Consider the following 23948-nt stretch of genomic DNA (forward strand, 5'->3'; position numbering starts at 1 on the left):
TTGGAAGCCTCATCAACATTGATAGGTGAAATCTATCATTTATGATCAAACTATTAAAAGCTGCCCAAATAGTTTATGATCCTTCTTAATTTACTACTTTGTTTTTAATCTTGGTTGGGACATATCATAGTCTCACCTCAATGGTCATGTACAAACTTTGGTATACCAAACTTAAAGTTGTAATTTTTTGCACATAAATGATCAATGGATACAAAGTTTAGGGGAAATAAAATTCTCTAACCCTTGCGATAGACTGAAGAATCGGAAACCCCCCTTATTTATTGCAGCTTTAAATATATGGGTATGAATTTAGATTTGGTAGTTCAAACTTCAGATATACGAGTCTGTAGTTGGGGATTGTCAAAACTAACTTCATACCTCTGAAGTTCGAACTGTATAAGCAACATGACATTTTATCTAAAGTATGATTTGGCAATTCCCAACTTCAAACTCGTGTATATGAAATTTGTAACTTCAAGCTTGAAGTTTCGACTTTAGTGTTGTAAGTCTGAACCCCTAAATTGACAATCAAAACTTTAGACCATCAGAATTTAGGCCATGTTATAACCTAAATTTTGCACCCAGAGGTCTAAATTTGAACTACATTTGGTGGAAGTTAGGCTTTAGTTGAGACCAACTTTAGACTTAAAGGTCTTAAAGTTGAACTCGATATCTAAAATTAGGGTAAAAGCGAAAACACTTAAGTAAACCGACTATCTTACGCAGGTTCATAAGTAATAACTATTTTTTAATTTCTATAATTAAAATGATTATTTTTGTAACATCCCGTATCTTAAAATAAAGGTTAGACTCGTATCGTTAGAGTTTCAGAGGAAATTTGAAGGTTTGAACATTTTGCGAAAGTGGCTGATGGGGCCTACTTCAGGTAACCATAACACCTTGATTCGTTGGGAATTTGGAAAAGTTTCCTTAATGAAAGTTGTAGTACATAAAAATACCTTTCCATACGTATAAGGATCAGGCCAATCGGAGTCCCGATCAAGGAGATATGATCATTGTTGACACCCAATTTTGTCCCGCCTCTCTTCCAAAATACCTATTTACGCCTCTAATATTTTTAGAAAAATTAAAATATATATATAGTCATTTTTTACTAAATTATCAACTTCTCATCAATACCGGCACTTTATTATTCTGTTGCAGTTACTATTATTATTATTATTATTATTATTATTATTATTATTTATTACTATTATTTTAATTCACAATTTTATCATTTTTTTTTATTTTTTTTTTTAGTATTTTTTACCAGCTTACGCACACGCATCGCATTTATCTTTTTTTGGCTAATTAAATAATAGTATTTATTTTACTGTGGATTTTCAAAATATTATTGCACGGCTATTACAACGCCATTTTTTTTTTATATCTGAGCATTAATGATTGCATATCTCATATTGAGCAATATTTTAACACAAGTTATTTAAACAGGTCTTTATTTAAATTTAGAAACCAAACTATTTTTTGTGCACGTAGTCCGTATTTTTGACTTACCGGACCCCAAATCAAAGTCCGATTAACTCCTAATATTTTTTGGACTAGACCATGTTTTTTATCTCAATTTTTAGACCAGTACATGTTTTAATTCACTAGTCCATCCTTTTAAAACCCGGTCCACAAATGGACCGGGTCCGATATATTTTCATCAAAATAAGGGAAACCTAAAAAAGGGTTCCCCTCATTTTTTTCCTCCGCCGCTCCCTTCCTCTTTCACTCTCTCTTCGCTCCTTCTTCGCCTCTCCCAACCCCACCACCGCCGCCTGCGCTGTCACCCACTATTCCCTGTTCCCCGCCACCACACCGCTACCCCACTCCCACGCTCCTCGTCCCCACCTCGCCGACGACCCCCACACCGCTACCCCACCACGCTCCTCTTCCTTTTTCCCCCGCTCCTCTCCCCCTGTTTTTTCTTCAACACAAAAGAACCCCCCAAATCCCCATAAATAGTAGGGTTAGAATCGCAGGAAAGGAGGAGGGATCACAGTTCCTGAACCCAAAAAACCCCCTATTTTGTAGTTTTTTGTTGTTGTTGTTTGGAGCGGCAAAAATCCCTCGAAATTAGACAGGTTGGAGAACCCCCCAAAAATCGCCTTGCAAAAACCAGGTTTGAGAACCCGGAAATCCCCTGAGAAGAACAAGTTTCTGAGGGGGAGAAAAAGAGAAATCCCCAAGAATCGATGTCTTTGAATCGCCAGTTCGAATTTCAGTAGTGTTCGAGTGGATATCGAAGTCCCGCACCCACTTCGCTGCACCCGAAGAAGGTAAATTTCCCTCCTTTAGGTTATTTTAGCATTTGTTTGAGTGTTTGAAATCGCTGATGCGATTTGTTGGTTTAGTTGTATTTTAATTTTTTCGTTTGTAGTTATTTTGGTTGAATTAAGCATGTTCAGTCCTGTTCAGTTCAATTCTGTGATTGTTTTAGTTTTATATACGAATTTAGTTTAGCCTGTTTAGTTAAATATGCCTTAGAAGTTATTTCAGGTTAGTCTGTCTATGCTAAGCATGTATCATATATTGGTTTGGCTCTATGTTAGTCATGATTTATATGTTGTCTTGCTAGAATTAAATGTCGTTTGTTTTGAATCTGATTGCGAAGTATACGTTAGTCCACATTCTACATGTTACCTGCTCAAGCATTGTCTGTTATTGGCTTTGTTACTCCCTTCTGTGATAGATGTAATGCCATGGTTTGATCAGATGAGCTGGTTTTCTCAATGATGTGGCGGGAACCAAAATGTTGTTTTATCTCAAAATGTGGTTTGGTGGTATGCTAATTTGGCCTCGTGTGTTTTGACTAACACCGCTAGTCTTTAGAACTCTGCTGTCGATCCTTGTATAATTAGCATACAATTAGTTTGTATTCCTTCTTCGAGTGTATGACTTGTAGTCCTGATGATTAGTCGTCTCCTTAGATCTCAGCCCGATAATCGATGGATATAATGAGGAGGCTATTAATCTAATCAAATGTGTCTATGTGATAATGCCTTTTTCTTGCTATTAAGTGTTTCTAGCTTAGTTAATAATTGTGACTTAGTGTGCTGCCCTGGCATATGGTTTAATTTGTTATGGGTTTTGAAAGGGTTCCTCCTGGACATTATACTTGTGTTAATCATATGCCTGATCTCGTTATAGTTGTTTTATTGGTTCAGACCAACTAATAGACTAAGTATGCACCTGTTTTGAACAACTTTTATGATAGTATTTTGTTAGAAGGGATATTATGAATATGGATCCCTCTAAATGATGCTTAGACTTTTGCTTGACTGTTTGTCCTTTTAGTATAATGACATAAGGTTGTGCAGTTTGACATAAATGACTTGAACGATCCTATAATGATGATGCTTAATCCTGTTTGAATGTATGAGGTTGTTATTAAACTATAGTAATCCATTAGAGGGCCTAAAGCATTTGATAGTACGTTGATTGAAGCATATTATCCTAAAAGTCTTGAACTTGTTTTTTCTGAGACAATCTGTTTGCTCATGTCATATTGGTGTACAGACTTTGACCAGAATAAATAAAGTGCTACAGTTAGTTTAAAACAGGTCTTCATGAGGTTGGACATGCTTAAATAAATAAAAATGGGATCTAAACAGCTGAACCAGTGTAATGGTATGGTTTAGGATTCATCTAAGTCCGCTTAATTTCTCTTGAAATAGCCTAAGTGTGGCCTTGGTATGATTTAACTAGCTTCCACCAAGGATGAAACAAGTAAAGGTCCTAATTGAAACTATGTGAGTTTAGAAATAGAAAGATAGAATAACTCTCTTCTGAATTGGCCGAGGCTAGTCTAAAAATGGCATCTTGATTTGCTGAATGTCCATGTTTAAAGGAATAAATATGCAGCTATTGGAAGAACGAGTGTCCTTTAAAAGAGTGTTGGTTAGTTCTTAAGGTTGCAGGATGTACAGTTCGGATTTGTCACGTCCTGTTGCGCATGGATCCTGTTTAAAATGAAAGGAAGTTAAAAAGGCATAATTGCTTTTGTTTTCCATTCATTTCCCCTGAGTTATAGTATGCATGAGGGTTGTTCTGCCTGTTGCATTGTCTTCTCATTTCTGTGAAATTGACTGTGTCTTAATGATCATTTCTGGGCCATCTCTGAAACATTCAACTCAATCCTTCTGTGTTTCTGCCTTGATGCATTTGTGGCTGCTTTATTTAGTTTGTTGGTTGTGAAAGTAATGTTTTGATTAGTTGTGAAGCCAAACATTGTCACTTGTTAAAAAACATTGCCGTTGTCGAGTTTTACCATCTGTTACTGTGTTCGAAATCTGTTTTCTACCATAATTAGTGGCTAGTTTAAAGTGTTATATTCTTTGGCTGCAATTTTTTTTATTATTCATGGCTGTATTATCGGTTGTTCATGGCTGTATTGTTCACAGTTATGATTATGAGCCCAATGACTGTTGTTTTCTAAGGATTGGACCGTGTGCATCAGAAGCTTCATACTATTTTTTTCTTTCTCTCTGTTGACTATGTATAAGTATGCATAGGACTAGTACATCTTAGTAAACATCCATATATATGAGATATACTCAAATATACAAAGTATATACATATAATCTCTGGAGTTTGCTTTGTACTTTTACTTGTCTAAGCCTATTGATCGTATACTAATATTTTTCCTCTCGTATCTTTTATGCATGACCGCCTCGTACGAGTCTGAGGGACTCGATTCCATCCGCCTTTGGCGTTGGGCTAAAATCCCAACACAATTTCTCTCTTGTGTCATCCCACCTGCAGCAAAATAAACAAAAAAAAAACAGATTCTACGTTTGGCCCAGGCAACACAGCAGCCCACCCGCAGCAAAATTAAAAGGATTCTGGGCCGAGGCCCATAACAGTGGCGGTAGACAGCAGCAGCCCAAAATGGGCTAGGCCATTCATCACATCTTCCTACACCCTATTTATGTTGTTTGTATTTAATTTGTATTATGTGATTAACTTTTATTTTGTTTCTTTTAAACCCAGATGAATCCTAATGAATTAATAGATTAGTTTTAGTAACGGGTAGTTAGTTTAAGGACGATTAACAGATTAATATTTATGTTTTAGTTTAAGGACGATTAACGGGTAGTTAGTTTAAGGACGATTAATAGATTAATATTTATGTTTTATTTGGAATAATTAATTTGCAAAAATAGCATGACTATATATCTTAAATAAAGAAAAAATCATATTTTAATGTTATTATCACATACATTTCAAAAGGTTATTAATATGCAAATATAAACTTAGGTATATTTTATAAACCTCGTTTTCAAGATTCGTTCGACTATATATATATTTTTTTAGCCGAGCAAGGTTAAATAAGTTAGTAAAAAAGGAAAAAGAAAACTCACTTCTTTTGTATCCTATTTATAAAGATAAGTTTAGATTTTCATCCATATAACATAATTTTATCCAAAGATTCAAATTTGATAAGCCCTTTTCTTGAAAACTATCACATTATATGCAAACCATCACATTTTATACAAATCTTATGTTAAATAACAGTTTATTTAAAAGTTGAGCCATATTTATAAGTCTTCTTTAAATGACAGTTTTATCTTAACAATGCTTGTAAGTTTTATTTCATGCAAATTATCACATTTCCTATAAATCTTATTAAATATTATCTTTCATTTAAGGCTTCATCAATATTTTGATGTCTCATTTAACTTTTAGAATCTTCTTTTACGCACGTTATTATATTTTCTACAAGTATTATTTCAAACAATATTATTATTACTTCCATTTAAAGTCTTAGCGATATTAATAAGTCCTATTTTAAAAATGGTATTTCAAGTTTTCTTTTATATTATATTTTTGTAAATCTTATTTTCACTAATATTATTTTCCTTTTAAAAATTTTAGCAACACTTGCGAACCATTTTAAAATATAAACATTACATTTACATCTTAATTAATTAACCTAAGTTTGGTCGGATAACCGTAGTTAACGGATTCTAAAGGATGCCTAATACCTTCCCTTTAGGATAATATAGAGCCCTTACCTACAATCACACTGGTTAAGCAGACTATTAACGGAGGTTTAGTTTTAACTTTACCTTAGTTAGTATTTAGGTGTCCTAATTCATCTTTAAAATTAATTAGGTGGCGACTCCTTAAAATCAAAACAATTTAGGAATCACCAATACGTCATACCCCTAAATCGACCCGGTTAAAATGGGGTGTGACAATCATCTCAAAATGGCTAATAGAGGAGTGCTCAGATTTCGTAAGGTCTGCCTTCCATCCTGATTTAGTGAAAATCTATTAAGATTTTGAGAAAACATAAAACATCAAAGTTGTATCCCTTTGAAATAGATTTCCAACAATGTATTGTGAAGCCCAAACGGAGCTCTGCGCTAGGAGTTATGCCCATTTTACTAAATGTTGTCGACTTGATATAAAATTGACAGGGGAGCTCACCGAGCGAGGCCTAAAGCGAGGCAAGGGCTCGCCTTGGACCGCGCTCAGAGAGGTAGGGGTCCAAAAGTGGGAAAAAGTCAAGAAAATTGTCTAAGTGTAAAATGGACAAGGGAGCTCGCCGAGGCAGGGTCAAGCCATAGACCGGCGAACCAGGGGGTCCAAAATGACCCATGCTATAAATTCAACACTTAACTCGAAATTTCAGTTATTAGACATTACAACTTCGTTCTAAAGCCCTAAGCAGTCGTTTTCCTCCTCTCCTCTTCCTCCCACATCAAGGTAACATCGCTCTAACGATTCCTAAGTAATTCCAACAATTATTCATGATTAGTAACATGATTCTTCAACCAAGAAATAGGATTTCCAAGGTAAATCCTTCCCGAGTGATTCAAAGCTAGAGTCTTGGTGTTCTACGTCAGAAAAGCTATTTAGTTCGTTGGATTGGAGTGATTACAACTATGTGAGGCTAGCTATCTACGTTAGGGAATGTTCATGATTCTCCCTACGCCTCACTCTTCATACTTATCAGTAAATTGACTCAGAATACAGCTTAGCCCTAGTTTCTTGAATAGTTGTAGAACTGTTATCTTCTAGGCTTATAGTTTCAGAATTCGTTCATGGTGATTAATTTGAATATCATGAACTCAGTATGTAATCATTATAGACTTGTGAATTGTATCTCATGAGTCTCAGTATGAATACTTAGAATTATTATGAACAGTTGCTAGTTTTATCTTCAAAATCAGAAATCAGTATCATGTTATCAGTTATGTCTCAATCTGAGTGCTTGTTATTGAATACATGTATTAGGGCATCAGGCCACAGATATGGACCTAAGGTCACAAATTATTTATACGTATACTTAGGCACCATGCCACAGATTTTGCATGCATATTATTGTTATTGGACCTAAGGTCACAGACAGTAAACAGGTTATTCACTATTCAGAACAGGGAGTATCCATATCTTTACTTCTTTGTTTTAGTTCAGTTATCAGTATTTCAGTTCAGCTTATTATTTCATTCAGTTGCTTTACACACCAGTACAATCCCAGTGTACTGACGTCCCATTTGCTCGGAGCCTGCATCTTATGATGCAGAGGTCAATATATATGGTGCAGATGCAGCTCGCTAGGAGGCTTTCAGATTCAGCTAGTTAGTGGTGAGCCTCAGTTCTCCGAGGCCCTACCTTTATCTTTATATTCAGTCAGTTAGAAGACAGTATTCCAGTATTAAGGTATGTCGGGGCCCTTGTCCCGGTAGTCAGTCAGTATTTCCTTATTCAGTAGAGGTTTCATAGATTACAGTCAGTCAGATATTTTAGTATTTTGTTGGAGTATTGAGTTAGCCCTTTTGGCTACCACTTATTTAGTATTGCAAACTTTTAGTATTTCTTCCGCATAGATATATATATCAGTCAGTTATTCTCACTCGATTAGCATGTGTTTATTATACTTAGATATCAGTATATCACATGTTGATTCAACCAGCCAGTTAGTTCGCTCGGTCACATGCAGTCAGGCACCGGGTGCAGTGTTACGTCCAAGCCTAGGTTCGGGGTGTGACAATTTTACATGTGGCACCCCAACTTAGAAGGAAAAGTCCCGCATCAACATAATACATGAGAGGTATTGATATATAAGTAAGCATGTCTTACCTCCTAATGACGCATTTTAAAGTCGTACGGGCCTAGACCCAAAGCGGACAATATCATTTGCGGAATGAGCTGTTATAGATGGTATCAGAGCTACTCTTGTGTCATCCTTGTCGATAGTGGGCTAGAGTTCAACTGAGCTTAGGCAAATCGGGGTAGGCGGCGCAAACCTCAATGTTGAATCTAGGCAAATCCCATACGGTGGGGCAAACCTCAGTATATGACACACTAGTTTTATATAAGTAAGTATGCCTTACCTCCTAGTGACGCGTTTTAAAGCCATGCAGACCTGGGCCCAAAGCGAACAATATCACTAGCGGACTGGGCTATTACATTACCCATAGTTCAGTAATTAGAAATACGATAGTTAATTTTTGAAGAGAACTTTAGGCACCTAAAGAGCTGACAGTTACCACAAACCCATAAACATGTTGACGAACTTAATTAGACAAACAATACATGTTACTTTGTCCCAACTATCCGAGTTGGTTAAGGATTGGAGAGATGAAGTCTATCATATTCATGTCTTTGAAAGTCTTAATATATAGCTAAACTTGAGCTTCCAATTGCTATAACAACAAACTTCATACATGCAAAATTCAGACTCACAGGTTTGAAGTTAACTTATAGTAGTGCAAACTTCAGACCAAAAGTCTAAAGTTCGTTCATGTTTAGTCTAGAATATTTTTGTTCAAATATTGATTGTTTACTACAAAGTGATTAAATTTTAAATAATTTTTTTAAAATGATTATCTTCTAAACGATGCCTGAAATCGACTATTTGTGCACTTCTCCTTAATGAAATGGGATTTGTGCTTGTTTATAACCAAACCAATAATTTTGCTCGTTTCTCTTTTTGGGATGACTGTCTAGTAAATAACTTTAAAAAAAAAAAAAAAAACTTTTGTAATTTATGGACCTCTTAGACCGCGATTTAAAAATTATTTTTCAGTAAACTGAAAATTTTATGAGAAAACATTAGGCGACAATCTAATATATTTTCAATTTCAAGAGTTATATTTGCACAATTTTTAAAATTAGAGATAAAATTTAAATGGTAGCCTAAAAATGGAACATTTGTGTAAACCAACCTAGCTAAATTGCTCCATGGGCCTATGGGCCCAAAAAAAAATAGCCCAGGAGGGTAATGACACTCCTTTTATAACGCGTCTCACTCAAAAACCCTAATCGCCATAGTCGAGCACCACGGAAGGAGAAGAGCAGCAGAATGGGTATGTTCGTTCATCCACTCTCTCTTCCGTGTTATACTCTTTGCTAAATTGATTCATGTCGAAAATCTAGTTGACAAAGAACGTTCTTTGGGTTTTCTTTAGCTTTGACTACTCTTCGTGGGTAAATGATATCTTTTTCTTTCTAATGGACTGTGAATGCTGATTTGATTGAATATGTTTTTTTTTTTTTTTCAATTTATCATGTCTGGTAGGTCAAAATGTTTTGAAAAATATTTTCTCTAGGAAAACAAGTTGCTTAAAAAATGAGGAATGACTTCCGGAAAATAAGTTAACTTCGTTGTTTCCTCCCCACCCACCCAACCCCCAAACCCACACGCCTTCACCATTCGACCCCCACCATCCCCTAACCCCCACTCCCCACCCCGTCCCACCCACCCCCATAATGTTTTGCTAGATCACATATAAATATTCTTGGGATTATATTATTTTTGCTTGCATACCAAACACTAGAAAACAAATAAGAAAGCCACTTGTTTTCCAAGAAAACATTTTCCATGGAAAATCTTTTCTGTCATACCAAACACACCCATAATTATTCTTATATTTCACTATAAAAGTTGGATAGGTAAAACGTTTAAACAAGACAATGTTGTTTTGGATATTATATTTATCGATATTGGTACTACTGGAATAGTGGGTGCTGTTTGATTTTTGGTGCAAATGTAGGGGCTTACACTTATGTGTCGGAGCTATGGAGGAAGAAGCAATCAGATGTTATGAGGTTCTTACAAAAGGTGAGGTGCTGGGAGTACCGCCAGCTCCCTTCTATTGTCCGTGTCACCAAGCCTACCTGTCCTGACAAGGCACGCCGATTGGGATACAAGGCCAAGCAAGTACATTTATGATGTGTTTAGTAATTGACTCGACAATGAGACTTGATGGTAGATCACAAATATTTTATCTTCTTGCAAGTTTTGTCCATAAAATATTGAGCTTTGGATATCTTGTGGAAATGAAGTTTGATTCATGCTCTTTTGTTTAATATTATTTATTCACTAGGTGGCTCTGAATTAAGTCTACTTGTATTTGTCGGTAAATAATTTCCCGCATCGGGTATTTACACTTAACTAGATATAGCTAACTTAAAGAATTAATAATTCAACGTGAAAGTATATCACTTAACCATGGTTAGGTGATTCAAAGTGTATATACAAGAGATGTGTCTTACATTCATTGGTTTGGTGTAAAGATATGGTGCGTCTCACTGTTGTATCTTATTTCTATTTCTCGATTTTATTCGAAACATACATTTGTGATTGCTGAGTAGCTTATGAAGGCTGTATGACCTATTGTTAATCATTTCTGGCACGTTTTATATACAAAGGATGAAAACCCATATCCATAATACTATGTTTCTTTTACTCATATGAGGAGCTGTTTTAATGCAGAAGTCTCCTCTTTTTCCATTTTAAATGCTACACTTGCTCCTTTCCGTAATATGGACTACTTTAGAGTTATGAATAAGACCATTATCTTTCCAGGGCTATGTAGTCTATCGTGTTCGTGTGAAACGTGGTGGAAGGAAGAGGCCAGTTTCCAAGGGTATTGTGTATGGTAAGCCCACCAACCAGGGAGTCACCCAACTAAATTTCCAGCACAGCAAGAGATTTGTTGCCGAGGAACGTGCTGGTAGGAAATTGGGTGGTCATAGAGTCCTCAACTCTTACTGGATTAACGAGGTATGTTTTTACACCTTTTACCTATTCCTTGTACTTCCTAGTGCACTTTTATGTTCTCATATGCTAGAGTGCAAAGTATTTGCATTTATGATTGAGACAAAGAACTGTATTTATTGATGCACAACAGACGTTTATACTTGAGGAGTTAATCCTAATATGATTTGTGAGCTAGTGGAGTTTATTTCCTGACATGGTAGTTGTCACGACCCGACTAGGGGCCGTGACGAGTACCCGATACTTGTACCGAGCACCCCTTATCTATCGTATTACCTGTACCTCTTAGCAAGCCGTGTAAATCGAGCCATTTTTTTTTCCTTGAACATAAACTAATAAACTCCGTTATTACCTTGTACAACAATATTAACATGCCAAAACACTATACATATATCTGTACCTGACTGACTGTACGTATCTGTCTACGAGCCTCTAGACATAGTACACTTATACATAGAAAGGGTCGGGGTGCTACCAAGCCCGAATGTATATGCATAAAATAGTACCGCTGGAGTGAGGCTCCGGAACAACTAGAGCGCTGTCAAGTGCGGCTGGTAGAGCTTCTAAGGATCACGTCCACCTGTCTGCTGACCTGCGCGGCATGAAACGCAGCGTCCACAAGAAGGGACGTCAGTACGAATAGTGTACCGAGTATGTAAGGCATGGAAGACAATGCAAGCAATAACATAGAGTGCGATTAATAATATCATGGAGTCACAGGACATATAACGAGGCAAGAAAGTAACCTGTACATAGGAAGGCCCCTTTTTGGGCGGCTATCATGCATGGCTTGTCTTTCCCTTTTAAAAACGTTTCCCCTCCATGAACGTAGAAAATAGAACTTATATTATGTCGTATCTTGTCGTATCGTGTCCTATCGTACCCTATCGTATCCTATCGTGGCATATCAGGTCGTATCCTATCGTGGCATATCAGGTCGTATCCTATCGTGTCTTATCATGGCATATTATATCGTGTAATGTCATGTCTTACTACAGCATGTCGTATCGTGTTATATCATGTCAATGTCATAGTATAGTGTGTCATAGTGTATCATGCCATAGCGTAACTTGTCATATCATAGCATAGCTTATCATAGCATAGCATAGCTTGTCGTAGCGTATCATATCATGGCATAGCGTATCATAGCGTATCATATCATAGCTTAGCTTTCCGTTGAAAATCTTTTCTTGTTCATATATATATAAAAATAGAACATGTCATATTGCCGAGGCGTCGGCAGCCGATCCATTTAGCCATAAATACACATCCCGCGTCCGGGACGATATCATGTCATGTAATGCCAACTGATCAGGTGGATATGCGTGTATAACGCTCTGCCCTTATTCCCATATTCCCCGTATACATATGCATACATCATGTACATATATCAGCGTCTATAGCGCTCTGAATCTTTTATCATATACATATACTGGTATCATGTACGTATATCAGCGACTATAGCGCTCTGGATCTTTTATCATATACATATACGTGTATCATATACATATATCAGCGTCTATAGCGCTCTGGATCTTTCATCGTATACATATACGTATATCATGTACATATTTTATAAACATATATATATCTTATATACATATACATGTCTTATATACTTTTACATATCTTATATACATATACATATTTTATATACATATACATATTTCCATTAGAATGGTACAGTACTTATCGTTTGATAATCGGAACGAGGATCAAAAGTTTCCTTTGGATTCTACTCCAAAATAAGTCAAACGGAGCAATAGGGAAAATCCGGGAACAATGGGCCCACCTCGGGTCAAATGAGGCGGCGTACCAAATTTACGTACATTATATTTCATGACGTCACTTGTGAGGGTTTTAAGGTAGTCGGGTCATATTTATGCCAGTTCCAGATGTTTAGGAAGTTTTTCCAATATTTTACACAATTTCTAATTCAATTCTACTGAATGAAAAAGGGGAAACTTTAGGTGCGGATTCCGGAGAATGGAGTTGTCCCCGAGGCTCGTATCCAACTTATTACGTCTAAGACATGCCATAGAAGGAAGGGTGAAGCCTTACATACCTTTTCCGCTTCATACACGTCTCCAAAATCAAGTTTCAAGTTCGCCAAAATCTACAATTTGGTCACAATTACCAAATGTTAATTGTAAGGCTTTAAGATTTCAATCTTAACCAATACTTATCTACAAAAATTTGGGCAGCATCTCCCCTATAAATACACCATCCCCAAAATTCAACTTAGCCAATTTTTTATCAACAACAATCCGGGAATTCAACCCGGCCAAACTATCAACACAATGACAACAACCATGACTACAAAACACAATATAACACAACTAGTCTTCTTTCCAACATAATGCAATAGCTTTTATTCCAACTTCACATTTCCAAACCAATCTCAATGTTTTTACATTCATTACTAATCAAGATCATTACAATATAATTCGGAAGCATTTCATATCGTTTCTACCAAATATTCACAAGATATACAAAATATACAAACTTTCCACCAAAACCATAATCCATCCAAAACTTCTAATCTTCAATCTACATATTCATAACATATTTCCATCTTCCAATTTCATCAACCATAATTATAATTTGCACCTTAACAATTTCATTTCCATAATTACATAAATCTACCATAAAATCACAAAACTTCTCATAACCACTTAACAACCAATCTTTCATGCCAATATGGACTATTATCCTTCCAAATTCACCAACTAACATAATAATTCACATTTAGAACTCCACTTCCATAATTACATAAAAACTTCATTAAAATCACATAATTTCCTATAACTATTTCCAATAATTTTCCATGCCAACTTGAACCATTTCCTTCCATTTCCAATATAAGGTCCACCACAACTACAACTAGAATACAACATAAAATTCAACTCATCTTATTTATACAACATTACATACACATGCACACATGCAAACCCACTTTGTAAACTTCCATATTTCCATAAATTCTACTCATTTCTACATACTACAACATAAACCAACCTTCATAACATAATAAAAAGGAATTAATTCTTACCTTTTTCTACAATCTTCTTCACTTGACCAAGTTGTCAACTTGAAGAAACAAGTGCTCTTTCTTCCAAAATAATTACACCAAGTTGTAAAGGACCCTTGAATTAGTGGAAATACCACAAGAAAATAATTTTTGGAGAAAGATTTCAAGGGGTGAAATTTGGAGGGTCTTGGCCGTATACCCCTCTTGTTTTGGTCTTCTTTCTTTTGTTTTTCTCTTTCTCATATTTCTTGAATGTTCTATGGATTAAGATGATGAATATATGGTCCCTTTTTATTTATTCATCACATGGTAATTAATTAATTTTGTGGGCTTGGGCCATGTATGGCCGGCCACCCCCTCACTTGGGCCTCATTTTTCTCTTTTCATTTTTTTTGGGCCAACCCGGTTGGTCCCGAGTTGGGCCTAGCCCACTGACCTTTCTACCTTAAAACGTCCATATCTCCTTGTACCGACGTCACCTGGGAACCCACGACTTATGGTTGGAAAGCTAATTCAATTATCTACAACTTCTATTTCTTGGTATTTATCCAAATTCCAAACTTATAATACCGTTTTTGCCCCTAGAAGTCAGATCATCCGAAAACGTTTTCTTAAAAATATTCGTTTGGAGGACTTGCACTTTGATTTGGCCCAAGGGTCCTTCTTGAGTTGTGTTTAACTTCACATATGTGATTCATATGACTTTTCAGATGTCCAAAAAAAATCTCGATGTGTGGGCCCCACCTCAGCTTACAAATAATCCGACGTAAAAAAAATACGGGAGATAACAGTAGTGGTCAAGTCAAACCCCGACACCAAGAGGCTTTATGCCTGAAGGTGATGGCTTAAAATAAAAAAAGGTGGTGGAATTTATATTCTGAATATGCAAACACCACTTTAAATGGTTCTATATCGCGGGCGGAGTTACTTATAGTTTTTCTTGTCACTTAGACTCTCTATGCACATGCTTAAATAATGGGAATCACATTAATCTTAACCTTTCTTAATGCAGGATTCTACCTACAAGTAATTTGAGGCAATATTGGTCGACCAAGCCCATACTGCTATTCGCAAGGACCCAAAGATCAACTGGATCTGCAACCCAGTGCACAAGCACAAGAAATTGCGTGGTCTCACCTCAGCTGGTAAGAAATACAGGGGACTCCGAGGAAGAGGACATCTCCACCACAAGGCTCGTCCCTCAAGAAGGGCAACCTGGAAAAGGAACCAGACTCTGTCTCTCCGCCGTTACCGTTGATCTACTTGATCTTTTTGAGAGATTGTTGCTGGCTTAGTTTTTTGCATTATGTGGTTTTAGTTCCTTTATCTTGAGACAAGTTCAGCTGTTTACATTTTTTAAGAAATACATTTGTATCGAAGTATCCATTTTGCCGAGATAGTAATGGATAGAGAAGAGTCCTATTGTCTGTTATGAGAGTCAGTGCAGAGATACGTGTGACAGATGTTGAGAACAATTAGTTTTAAAGCATTTCTTAATTTGCCTTGGCAGACAAAATTATGTACCATTATTTTGGAATGAAATGTGCCAGAGTAGTGTGGAATGTATAGTCGTTAGTTTTTATCAAAACTAAATCAGGCGACTAAAACCATATACTGCAGTTGCTTCTCAAATGGATCCAAACATTTCTTGTGTGTTGCATAAAACAATGATCTATTCACAAATAAAGAAAGAGGAATTTGACAAATCGATTGCCAGCCACATAACCAAAGTACAATGAATCCTCTTCCAGAGGCCTGAATAGAGCAGATATTTGTATACCTCAACTAGTGAAACTTTTTAAATGTTGACTTTTTATGTGTTTGGTCCTGTTTAGAGCTAAAAAAATGTATACTAATCATATACTGAATTTTTGTACCATGTTAAAATGCATAAAAAGTTTTTTAGGTTGTATAGCGAAATGTTATTACAGAGATCATTCTTTTGAGCCGAGGGTCTATCGAAAATAACCTCTCTACCCACAAGTTTAAGGTAAGGTCTGCGTATATGCTACCCTCCCCATACACTACTTGTGGGATTACAGTGGGTATGTTGTTGCTGTTAAAATGCATAAAAAGAGTGTGACAGTAGAAGATTGTAATGAAATATATGCCCGAAACATAACACAACACGAGGTGATTTCTTTCCACCTTCCTAAGTATTGGTGGCAGAGTTACATAGTATATGTGTTGGTGGGAGGTAGCGGTCGAATTAACCGAGTTGCATGTAAGTTGGCCAATACATCATAATAAAGGAAGTTGGTCGAATTACTCATTCACCATCATTGTCACGAAGTAGTGGATGCAGCAATATGTAGTAGTCACTAGTCTACCAGATTTGATGAAAACCAAGAAAGGAAGAGAGAACAACATTGATTCCTATTTTTATAAATTACCAACCCTAGGTATGATTTTTCTAAATGCAGCTCCATTTTTGAAATCGCTGGCACGCTGTGAAATTGGAAATTACTGACATACAGACCCACACACTCTCTCTTTTCTCCTCCAGTCTTCCCTACTCGTGTAAAGGGGGTTCCTTTGTATTTCTCAGTCAAGTAGAAAGTTAGGCTGTGATAGAAGTCCATTTTAGTCCTCTAGGTCTTGAAGTTGAACTTAAGAAGTCGGGTGCAAAACAGAAACTTCACATAACCAGCTATCTTATGTAGGTTCATTAATTATAGTTAGTTCTGCATAGTTAAAATAGTTGGTTTATTCGCGCCATTTCAGGCCTACATTAGTTGGAAACACGACAATTAATTTCGAAAGGAATTTTAGGCACAAAAAGGATTGCAGTTGCCACAAATCCAAAGACGCATTCAGAAACTCAATCAGACACACAATACGTGATACTTTGGCCCAACTATCTATCTGAGTTGGATAAAGATTGGCTAGATGAGGACCGACATATTAATGTTATCGCAATGTCTCAACATAAACTTGAATATAGTAAGTATCTACTTGTACGAGCTCACTTCAGATTCGCAATCTAATGTTAATACGTAACAGTGCAAACGTTAAACCCTAGGTCTGAAGTTCATCTACGTCTAGTTGAAAGATTATTTTTATCCAAATATTGGCTACTCAATACAAAGTGCCTAAACTTTAAATAAACTTAAAAACCGATTACGTTTTAAAAGATGCCCCTGAAATCGGCTATTTGTGTACACTTCCACCTCAATGAAATAGGATTTGGGCCAGTTGATAACCAAAATGGGCCGAAAAGAGTAGCCCAGGAGGGCGGGTAATGAGAGTCCTTTTTATAATGTCGCATCACTCAAAAACCCTAGTCTCTATTGTGTCCAGCAGCACGGAGGTAGAAGAGCAGCACAAACAAGTGATTCAATGGGTATGTTCCTTTATCCACTCTTTCTTATGTGTTAAAAAAATTACTCTTTGCTGAATTGATTCATGTCAAAAATCTAGTTTAATACGAACAATCTTTAGGTAGTTGCTTATCTGTTTCTAATGGTTTTGTTAACATATATGTACACACACACACACACACACACATAGATACACGCATGCTGTAATATGCCTCTCGGTGGAGCTTGATTAAATACTCATCATGGGAAAATGAGATTTTTTTTCTTTCTAATTGACAATGAACGGTGTGAATATGCTGCGCCCCCCCCCCCCCCCCCCCCAAACATAAAACCCCATGATTGGTCTTTGATAAAAAATATAATTTTATTGCAAAAAGCACTAATTCAGGAGATGCAAATGTGTAAGCATTAGGTAGAAACTTTAAATGAGACAATGTGGTTTTGGATGATTTTGGTTGAAATGTAGGGGCTTACAATATTATTGTTCTTGTATGTACTCTAAAAGCTAGATAGTTTAAATGAGACAGTGTTGTTTTGGGTAGTGGTATTTATGGATATTGGTATTGCTAGAATAACGCATTGATGTTTTATGTTGGTGGAAATGTAGGGGCTTACACTTATGTGTCGGAGCTATGGAGGAAGAAGCAGTCAGATGTTATGAGGTTCTTGCAAAGGGTGAGGTGCTGGGAGTACCGCCAGCTCCCATCTATCGTCCGTGTCACCAGGCCTACCCGTCCTGACAAGGCACGCCGCTTGGGATACAAGGCCAAGCAGGTGCATTTCTAGTAATTTACTTCACAAAGCATCTTGATGGTCGATATATTTTATCTTTTTGCTAGTTTTGCCCATAAAATTGTGATTTTGGATATCTTCTGGAAACGAAGTTTGAATCATGTTCTTCTGTTTAATATAAGTCTAGTTATATTTGTCTGTCGGAAAGGTCTCCCCAGGACCCCACTTGTGGGATACATCTGTGGTTGCCAAGATGCTTGTGAAGGCTGCACAACCTTGTAGTCGTTCATCCTTTCTGTGTACTTTAATGCAAAGGGTGGAAACCCATATCATAATACTATGTTCCTTTTGGCTCTTTCAAGAAGCAGTATTAATGCAGAAGTCTCTGCTTCACCATGTTAAGTCCTTTTCATAGTATAGACGAAGTCTGAGTTGTGATTAAGACCGTTGTTTTTCTAGGGCTATGTTGTTTACCGTGTTCGTGTGAAACGTGGAGGAAGGAAGAGGCCAGTTTCCAAGGGTATTGTCTATGGTAAACCCACCAACCAGGGAGTCACCCAACTGAAGTTCCAGCGCAGCAAGCGATCTGTTGCTGAGGAGCGTGCCGGAAGGAAATTGGGTGGTCTTAGGGTCCTCAACTCTTACTGGATTAATGAGGTACATGTTGAAACTTTATACCTGTTTCTTGCTTGTACTTGTAGTGCATATTTGTGTTCTTACACGCTAGAGTGTAAAGGTATCTGCATTTATAATTGATCCAAAAGAATTGCGTTTAGGAGTTTAAATTTAATATGGCTTCTGAGGTGGTTGAATTTTTTTCGAATATGCAAACGCCACTTGGTAAATGGTTCTATTTCGCGCGCTGAGTTACTTATAGGGTTTTTATGTCACTTGGAGTCTTTACATACATGCTTTAATAATGGGGATGACATTCATCTTATCCTTCTTTAATGCAGGATTCAACCTACAAGTACTTTGAGGTAATACTGGTTGACCAAGCCCATGCTGCTATTCGTAACGATCCAAGGATCAACTGGATCTGCAACCCAGTTCACAAGCACAGAGAATTACGTGGTCTCACTTCGGCTGGTAAGAAATACAGGGGACTCCGTGGAAGAGGACATCTCCACCACAAAGCTCGTCCCTCAAGAAGGGCGACCTGGAAAAGGAACCAGACTTTGTCTCTCCGCCGTTACCGTTAATCTGCTTGATATTTTTGAGAGATTGTCGCTTGCTTAGTTTTTGCATTATCCGGGCTTAGCCCCTTTATCTTGAAACTTTCAGCTGTTTACAATGTTGAACTACTTTTGTATTGGAGTATCCATTTTCTGGCAGAGGTAGAATTGCCTGCAAACTCAAACAATAGACCGCAAGTAAATTTTGTATTGAAGTATCCATCTTGTTGCTGATATAAGGTTGATTGCGAACTCAAACAATTGGTGCAAGTAAAATAGGATCAAAGGTTAATAGCTGAACACATTACACATTGAAAGGTGGTCTAATATGAAAGAGTACTAGTAGATTCTAATAAAATGTCTGTTCGTGGTTAGAAGTTGCACCAAATCGTGTATCAAACCTTTTGCCACTGAAATTTTATTTGCATAATTATGGTATTATCAGTATGCATTAATCAAAGCAAACTAGCATGATTTTTTACAAACCTCTGTATGTGTTACATTACTCATTCCCCCCCCCCCTCCCCCCTCGGGTAACTTGTACCTCACAGGAGTAGCTGACTCTGGTGGTACATCCACTGTTAGTGACGGCGAACCAATTTGCGGAGTCCGGAATCAAAATGACCCAATAAAAACGGACTTCGACCAAAATACCCAAGAAAAAAATATGATACAATAGTACATTTAAAGCAGTATTTTACTGTGTTAAAGGAGCTCCCTTTTTTCTTCTTCGTTAAAACTCTTTTTGTTTTACTTTTCACATTTTTTTACGTACTTTAGACATAGATTAATCATGCTTCGGGACGCCGGAACTTCAATATTTTATATAGAACCCGTCTTATTTTTATGCGATTAATAAGGTAGGCTCAATACATCAAGGATAAGCAAAACTTCGAATTGTCATTTTAGTGGTTGAAAAGTGGTCGAAGTCTATTTTTGTTTGAAGATTTGTTGTCATTAGCTAAGTTATTTATGTTTTAGATTTAAGCGTTCTATTTTTTAGTCAAAATTGCATCATGCATACCAATCTCAAAATAATTAAATTGCATCATTTATAACAATATGAAAATACTTAAACTTGTTCATTAATAACAAACCCAAACTTGTTAAAATACAATCATCAAAGAAAGAAAAAAACTTAAAATACATTCATCAATTCATGCCCTTGAGTTGATGCAAAACTAAACATAGTAATATTCTTCAAATTAACAACATCATCATAAATTAAACATATAACTAAAATCACAATATTCTTAACCATCGTCAGAATTGAAGTCTTCAATATTGTCCTCAGATAAATATTTTGGGTTTCTTAAGACAGATCTTCTTTATGTAGATGTGTTCCCTACCGGTTGATGATGCTTGTTCTTCAGCCAACTTGATCATGTAAAATCTACAACGTTGTGCTACCATTTGGTTGTTCTCTTTCCTAATCCTTTGTATCGCAATCTCGCAAGAATCTTGATCAGTTCGAGGCATGCTCAATGAAAATCTTGTTGGGATTGGAGCGTTGAGATTTTTCAAATCACGAACAAAATTTTGTGATTCGGTATACCGATATGCCCATTTGCCAAGAATATTTCAGCTCGCGAAAATTATTATTACGCTCTATTAAAAGGTGGGACTTGAAATCGTCTAGCACGAATTCACTGTTATCGGTTGAGGAATCACCGAAATAGTTGCTTTGATTTGAGTTGTCATCACCACTGCTATTCGAATCCTTTGGAAACCATACCGACCAATCTACATTCTACTATTTGACATTGAATTTAAGTAGATACTAAGTAGCAAAAGGCTACTTATATAGGTATCAAACTCAATAAGTTGTGGGATCACGACTATGACCCACCAACTTTATTTAATACCGTACAACTATTAATAATATCATGGGAATCATCGTCATCGGACATTTCATAGTCTGAAACCCACTTGGATCTGAATCTGACATAACCATGTTGACCATATTCTACCCTGATGCAATGTATTTTCATCCGATTGTTCTCTCTGTGAAAACGGTCAAGAGAAATACAACTTGAAGTTATATTTCGGAATACCAAATACTCAAAAAATTTGTTTTTCAATTTTTTTTTTTTGTACTTTTTTTTACCTTTTTACAATTGCGTTTTATCAAAAACTACAATTTCAAAAATTATGATCAAATACAAATTCAACTCCAATTTTTTTTTTTTTTAAAAAGTGAAACTCAAAATCTTAGGTATTTGATGCCTGAGCGGGGGTTCGAACCCAAAATCTCAGGTATTCGCCCGCCTTTTCAAGCTAAGGGCAAAACTGAAAGACCACAGATATGAGGGGCAAAATTTAAAAACCATAAATATGAGGGGCAAAATTTAAAGATCACCCAAAAGAAGGGTAATCCGCGCAAAAAAAATGCAATGAAATAGAATTTGGGCCAGTTGATAACCAAAATGGGCCGAAACGAGTAGCCCAGGAAGGGGGGGGGGGGTAATGAGAGTCCTTTTTATAATTCGCTATCACACAAAACCCTAGTCTTTATTGCCTACGGCACAGAGGTAGAAGAGCAGCACAAACAAGTGATTCAATGGGTATGTTCGTTCATCCACTCTCTTATGTCTTAAAAAAAAAATTACTCTTTGCTGTATTGATTCATGTCAAAAATCTAGTTTAATGCGAACAATCTTTAGGTAGTTGCTTATCTGTTTCTAATAGTTTTCTTAAACCACCGAATTTTCATTATAATTTGTTAGAACTGAAGATAGACAGATCTAGCATTCGAATTACTCACATACATAGATATGCCTCTAATCATGGGCAAATGAGATTTCTTCTTCTTTGTAATTGACAATGAACGGTGTTTCAATTCTAGAGTTTGATTTTACTGAATATGCTGCACCCCATGATTGTTCTTTGATAGCCAATATGATTGTTCTTGTATTTACTCTAAAAGCTAGATAGTTTAAATGAGACAGTGTTGTTTTGGATAGTGGTATTGCTAGAATAACGCTTTGATGTTTTATGTTGGTGGAAATGTAGGGGCTTACACTTATGTGTCGGAGCTATGGAGGAAGAAGCAGTCAGATGTTATGAGGTTCTTGCAAAGGGTGAGGTGCTGGGAGTACCGCCAGCTCCCATCTATCGTCCGTGTCACCAGGCCTACCCGTCCTGACAAGGCACGCCGCTTGGGATACAAGGCCAAGCAGGTAAATATCTAGTAATTTACTGCACAAAGCATCTTGATGGTTGATATATTTTATCTTTTTGCTAGTTTTGCCCCATAAAATAGTGATTTTGGATATCTTCTGGAAATGAAGTTTGAATCATGTTCTTCTGTTTAATATTGTTTATTCATTAAGTGGCTATGAGTTTAGGTCTAGTTATATTCGTCTATCGGAAAGGTAGGGGTAAGGTCCGGGTACACCTTACCCTCCCCAGGACCCCACTTGCGGGAATAGTTTGGTTATGTTGTTGTTGGTTATGTTTGAGCCATACATCTGTGGTTGCCAAGATGCTTATGAAGACTGCACAACCTTGTAGTCGTTCATCCTTTTTGTGCACTTTAATGCAAAGGATGGAAACCCATATCATAATACTATGTTCCTTTTGCTCTTTCAAGGAGCAGTATTAAAGCAGAAGTCTTTGCTTCACCATGTCAAGTGCTACACTTGCTCCTTTTCGTAGTATAGACGAAGTCCGAGTTGTGATTATGACCGTTGTTTTTCCAGGGCTATGTTGTTTACCGTGTTCGTGTGAAACGTGGAGGAAGGAAGAGGCCTGTTTCCAAGGGTATTGTGTATGGTAAACCCACCAACCAGGGAGTCACCCAACTGAAGTTCCAGCGCAGCAAGCGATCTGTTGCTGAGGAGCGTGCCGGAAGGAAATTGGGTGGTCTTAGGGTCCTCAACTCTTACTGGATTAATGAGGTACATGTTGAAACTTTATACCTGTTTCTTGCTTGTACTTCTAGTGCATATTTGTGTTTTTGCACGCTAGACTGTAAAGGTATCTGCATTTATACTTGATCCTAAAGCATTGCATTTCTTGATGCACTCCAGAATTTTAAATTTGAGGAGTTTAAATTTAATATGGCTTTTGAGGTGGTTGAGTTATTTTCTGGATATGCAAATGCCACTTGGTAAATGGTTCTATTTCGCGCACTGACTTACTTATAGGGTTTTTATGTCACTTGGAGTCTTTATATACATGCTTTAATAATGGGGATGACATTCATTGTATCCTTCTTTAATGCAGGATTCAACCTACAAGTACTTTGAGGTAATACTGGTTGACCAAGCCCATGCTGCTATTCGTAACGATCCAAGGATCAACTGGATCTGCAACCCAGTTCACAAGCACAGAGAATTACGTGGTCTCACTTCGGCTGGTAAGAAATACAGGGGACTCCGTGGAAGAGGACATCTCCACCACAAAGCTCGTCCCTCAAGAAGGGCGACCTGGAAAAGGAACCAGACTTTGTCTCTCCGCCGTTACCGTTAATCTGCTTGATATTTTTGAGAGATTGTCGCTTGCTTAGTTTTTGCATTATCCGGGATTAGCCCCTTTATCTTGAGACTTTCAGCCGTTTACAATTTTGAACAACTACTTTTGTATTGGAGTATCCATTTTCTGGCAGAGATATAATTGCCTGCAAACTCAAACAATAGACGCAAGTAAATTTTGTATTGAAGTATCCATTG

The 23948-nt window shown here is 36.8% G+C and overlaps 3 protein-coding genes and 1 long non-coding RNA gene across 4 annotated transcripts; 3 read left to right on the top strand and 1 right to left on the bottom strand.

Annotated features, from left to right (window-relative positions):
• The first annotated feature begins 7549 nt into the window (after window positions 1-7549).
• Window positions 7550-11114, top strand: LOC132616524 (large ribosomal subunit protein eL15-like). The gene is made up of 4 exons (XM_060330977.1): window positions 7550-7592; window positions 10011-10177; window positions 10826-11023; window positions 11091-11114. Exons 1-4 carry the CDS (start codon window positions 7550-7552, stop codon window positions 11112-11114), a joined length of 432 nt encoding a protein of 143 aa, XP_060186960.1.
• Window positions 11115-11345: 231 nt separating this feature from the next.
• LOC132616844 (uncharacterized) lies at window positions 11346-14448 on the bottom strand. Its single transcript, XR_009573434.1, has 3 exons — window positions 14070-14448; window positions 13083-13133; window positions 11346-11609 (listed from the first exon to the last, which is right to left on the bottom strand). It is a non-coding gene; the product is annotated as an uncharacterized LOC132616844 (long non-coding RNA).
• Window positions 14449-17264: 2816 nt separating this feature from the next.
• On the top strand, window positions 17265-19493 carry LOC132644530 (large ribosomal subunit protein eL15). Its single transcript, XM_060361121.1, has 4 exons — window positions 17265-17391; window positions 17976-18142; window positions 18560-18757; window positions 19057-19493. The coding sequence occupies exons 1-4, from the start codon at window positions 17388-17390 to the stop codon at window positions 19300-19302; spliced, it is 615 nt and encodes a 204-aa protein (XP_060217104.1). The 5' UTR covers window positions 17265-17387; the 3' UTR covers window positions 19303-19493.
• A 2222-nt stretch (window positions 19494-21715) lies between these two features.
• LOC132644540 (large ribosomal subunit protein eL15) lies at window positions 21716-23941 on the top strand. Its single transcript, XM_060361130.1, has 4 exons — window positions 21716-21839; window positions 22288-22454; window positions 22977-23174; window positions 23503-23941. Exons 1-4 carry the CDS (start codon window positions 21836-21838, stop codon window positions 23746-23748), a joined length of 615 nt encoding a protein of 204 aa, XP_060217113.1. The 5' UTR covers window positions 21716-21835; the 3' UTR covers window positions 23749-23941.
• Window positions 23942-23948: the final 7 nt, after the last annotated feature.

This window comes from Lycium barbarum, chromosome 1, assembly GCF_019175385.1.
Source record: "Lycium barbarum isolate Lr01 chromosome 1, ASM1917538v2, whole genome shotgun sequence".
Taxonomy (NCBI): domain Eukaryota; kingdom Viridiplantae; phylum Streptophyta; class Magnoliopsida; order Solanales; family Solanaceae; genus Lycium; species Lycium barbarum.